Below are 4339 nucleotides of genomic sequence, written 5' to 3' on the forward strand. Positions count from 1 at the left end.
TAATACTTTACAAGACCGATTTAACGTGTGTTCGTACCGAGTCAACTCTGGAAAGTCTGTGAAAGCGGATTAATTTTATATTAAGCGATAATTATACTAGGGCCAACAAGTACTTATAAAAGTTGAAAATATATATGTATGTATATAGAAAAAATAAGATTAACGACCGACTAAAAAACTAGCTGCTTTTCACCCTTCACCTCTTCAGGTTTATTCAAAAGATTTTTTATTTTTATTTTGACAGATCACAATTTTCTTATATATATATATGTATGTATATAGTGTGTAGGAGTGTGAATAAAATAAAGTACAGTTGTGGGAACGCACAACGTTACACGATGTTCGCACGGAGTGTGCACAATGAGTACACGGTGTGCGAACGATTGAAATATGGACGATAATTGTGCACATTTGTGCGGACGATGGACTAAAGTTGTGCGATGACAATCGTGGTTGGTCTAAATTGAGAAATGGCTTAACAATAAATACGGCTTCGTGTTTAAACATATCAACTTGATTTAAGTATATTTCTGTATTCTCGCTTCACATATATACATCAGCTGATCATTCTATCTGTATTTTCTTAAATTTATAAATGATGTTTTCCGTGTTTTCCAAACGAACCAAATCGACACATGTAAAATAGGTCATAAACACATACATGTATTGACACGGTCACGTATACAGGAACACATAGCCAATGCCTCCACCTGGGGCACTTACGTAACCCGCCTAGGTGAAAGGATGCTACAAACCAACACCGATGCAAATAACAAATACTTGACGCCCAGTTGTGTTTTCATAATGTTCATAAGGTATCACATTTCAGCTCTTTTTGTCAGGCACAGGCCAGGTACAACTTCGGTCAATCATCAAAATGTTATTTACCTGTTCTGTTACTTAGGAGCTTAACCCGTTCTTGACAGTATAACGGTCACTAATGCTGTGTAACACGCGTTCTTTATTCCATACGAGGGCTCCAATTTTTTTCATTCCGTAATGTTGATCAACCAACTCTACCAAATCGCCCATTTGTGCGGAGAGAAGCGATGCGAACGATTGTTAAAGCGCACAGTTGTGCGCACCATGTATGGACGATGCGCGGACGGTGTGTGCACGATGATGTGCGCACGCTATATTTGGTGCGTTGTGCGTTCCCACAACTGTATTACATTTACACTATAATTAGATAACTGACCTTATTCCATTAAAGTGTTTTATATACAAAGTAAAAATACATATACATATACATATACATACGTAGGGAATGACCTACTAAAATAACAATTTAATGACTGACAGGAAATCTAGTATGTACCAAAGTCGCTATGACATGGTGGCGGCCTATTTTCACACAAATCATCGTTTTTCTACCAGGTGGCGCCCTTGCTCAGACATACCACTGCTGTCATCACAGTCAGCAAGTTCAGCGAGCGGAGACCTGAAACACCAAATCGTTTCAAAATCAGAAACAAAGCATGGCGACAATTTTTAATTTTAATATTTGAAAATGTAAAACACTGTAAATTGACATTACTTTACCAGTATAGTCATAATTAGGTGTTTTAACATTACAAAGGTATGAAAACGATTCTTATATGTAATATTTATTTTCATACGCTGCAAAATCTCATTTTACATGTTGCATACTTTTAATTAGATGGCGAATATCAAATTTAGTATTATATATTTTTTTACAAGCGCTATTGCATGGAGACACATCCGTAAATGACCTTAGCTTGAAAGTTTGCTAAAAAAAAAAATTAAAAAAAATGGATACTACAAATAAAAACCGTTAGAATATATTGTTGCTGATATAGGGATATGGTACATAAAGCAACTTGTAATACGCACTGTCGGCTGAGCTAGGGCAGGTAGCCTGGAGTGCTGCGTCACATCCGGCATATCCCACTGTTTCGTCACTTCCGTCATCGCAATCATTAGAGCAGTCACACATCATTGACCACTGGACACACCTCATGGTTCCAGACTCGCATGTGAACCAGTTGGTCGGACACAGCTAGAACAACACAGATTACATGTGAACAAGAAAGTCGGATATACAAATTTGAATGTACACGTGAAGTAGCTTGTCATTTCAGACATCTTGAACCAGGTGGACGGAAATAAGTAAAGCAATGAATTGGAGCGTGATATACTATAGTTGATCGGAAATAAGTAAAACAACGTATTGGATAGTGAACCAGCTCGTCGGAAATAGGAAAACCAACGTGTTGGAGCATGATTTAGTGTATCGGAAATAACTAGAAGAATGAATTTGCTCGTGGACCAGTTAGTCATACAATTAAGGGACAGAGTTTTAGGCACTTCTTTACTTCATATATTAAGTAATTATTGCAGGTGAACATTTTGGATGGAAACAACTAGAAATGTATTCGTTAACCAAGTGATCAGACAATGCGACAACACATAATCACACTTTCGACACGACTAGGCTTAACACTTGCACGTAAAGCAGTGTTCGACGAGGTCAACTAGATCATGATCAACGCAGATAACAACTGAAGTAACCGTTAGAACGATACATTTACTAGGTACTTATTTTCCTAGTTTTGTATAATGTGAACAAGACAACAGCTCTTGTCTAAGCATTTTGTTTTAAAAACAAAGAGAAAATGTCTGGTATCTACCCCTGCTTGTACGATTTTTATTAAGCGTAACAGAAGCATGGACATATACATTGTACTTAACCCGTGCAGGTTCGCTGTATTCCACTGGATGATCGTTAGGACCGGATAATGTGGGCCCCTGCAGAATTAGGTATTTTTCCTTTTCTTCTATTTAGACATTGAAGAAATCAAGAAATGACCTACTGTATCCTACTGCATGTGTATTGTAAAGGGCGACTAATGAGCTGTTTCCTGCAAAATTGGGGTTTTCTTCTGTGTCTTATACAAAGGGGAAATGGAAGAGCTAAAATTGACCTGCTGCCCCCATTGAAACACTTAAAATCTTTTTCTTTACATATCTTTCATTTCTTCCTATCTTTTTTTCTGTTTCAGGCGGTGTCTCCCTAGGCACCCGTTCTCATATGACCCTGGATGTTGTGATGCCGTTAAACCCCCAACAAACAAACAAAAGACAGCTACTTACTTGCTGGTAAACTCCTGCTGCCACAGTTGGACATTGGGCTGTTCCACAAGTGTCAAACTCCCCTGTGGAGCCTGGGCAGATGTCACCGTTGCTAGAAGGCGCTGGGTCAGTACACGTTCGTGACCTTGACCTTATGCCCCCATCACACGACTTCGTACAAACACCCCACTGTAGCCAAGCAGCCCAGTTACCATCAACTAAAACATCGACAACAAATGGAAACTTTATTGTCCTTATCATATCTTTATAGTAAAATGTACAAAAAAAAAAAAAAAACAGTATTAAAAACAGGTACCTGAGGATTTTATACAATATACCTATATTTGGACCTAACCTAAGTGTTCAAAGTTATTCTAAACATTTAAGGGTCTAAATCAACTTTCGATAAAGAAACAGATAGGGAAGAAAAAAAATAAAGTCGAAAAATCGACAGAACATAATTTAATTCTTCGCTTCGAAAACCATATTTTACTAGATGCATAGAACAATGCTGTGAACCGTTGGCAATTTGGCCATTGCTCTGCTTTCACGAACCTCACGAAGAATGCATACTACCCTCACAGACATGATTTTCCTTTCCCCGAAAATAATGTTGCAAATGTGTTTTTTCCAGTGAAATCGACAGATTGACGTCAGCCAGGTGCTAATGTGATGTAATTAGGTGCGCTTGTTGAACAATTCGTGGTTTTACAGTCGACGTAATACACACGCGACATGATTTACGATTGACGTAGACATTCGTGAACATAGATTCTTAAAGTTTGAGTGAAAGATTAAAAACTTTTCAATCCATCATTGATAATAAAAAGCGCAGGCTTTCTCTAAAGACTGAATTGCTTTTCTGTTTATTATTTATTACTGACCGTATGCATGAAAGTATTTACGAACAAAATGTGTTGTAAATTCATATAAATCCCTCGCGGCATAATATTTCAGTGAGATTGCACTACAAAGTCAGCATCATATCCGCGCTACCACAAGGAGGCAAGCACACCAATATACCATGTCACCTGCATACATACCCCCTGCCCTGCAGGTAGGGCGTAAGAATTGTACCTGCTGCCCCCAATTGCATGATCGTAAGAGGCGACTAAATTTGGGACCTTATCTCTTCTCTCCTTTCTAAATAACTTTATTCTTCCTAATGTCTCCCTTGACAATGCCTCACTTTTGGCCATTTGTTGAGCGTTCGCCCCTGTGAGGAAGGCTTTGGGTTCTGTCCCCT

General features: G+C 38.3%; 1 protein-coding gene across 1 annotated transcript in view; it reads right to left on the minus strand.

Annotated features, from left to right (window-relative positions):
- Nucleotides 1–214: 214 nt before the first annotated feature.
- Nucleotides 215–4339, minus strand: part of LOC110465261 — a 13861-nt gene continuing 9736 nt past the window's right edge. The window contains exons 9-11 of the mRNA XM_021520964.1: nucleotides 3115–3311; nucleotides 1855–2020; nucleotides 215–1441 (exon numbers count right to left, since the gene is read on the minus strand). Of these exons, the coding sequence (XP_021376639.1) occupies nucleotides 1371–1441; nucleotides 1855–2020; nucleotides 3115–3311 (434 nt within the window). The 3' untranslated portion in view covers nucleotides 215–1370. The remainder of the gene's footprint in view (nucleotides 1442–1854; nucleotides 2021–3114; nucleotides 3312–4339) is intronic.

Source organism: Mizuhopecten yessoensis, unplaced genomic scaffold (assembly GCF_002113885.1).
Source record: "Mizuhopecten yessoensis strain PY_sf001 unplaced genomic scaffold, ASM211388v2 scaffold11067, whole genome shotgun sequence".
NCBI lineage: Eukaryota > Metazoa > Mollusca > Bivalvia > Pectinida > Pectinidae > Mizuhopecten > Mizuhopecten yessoensis.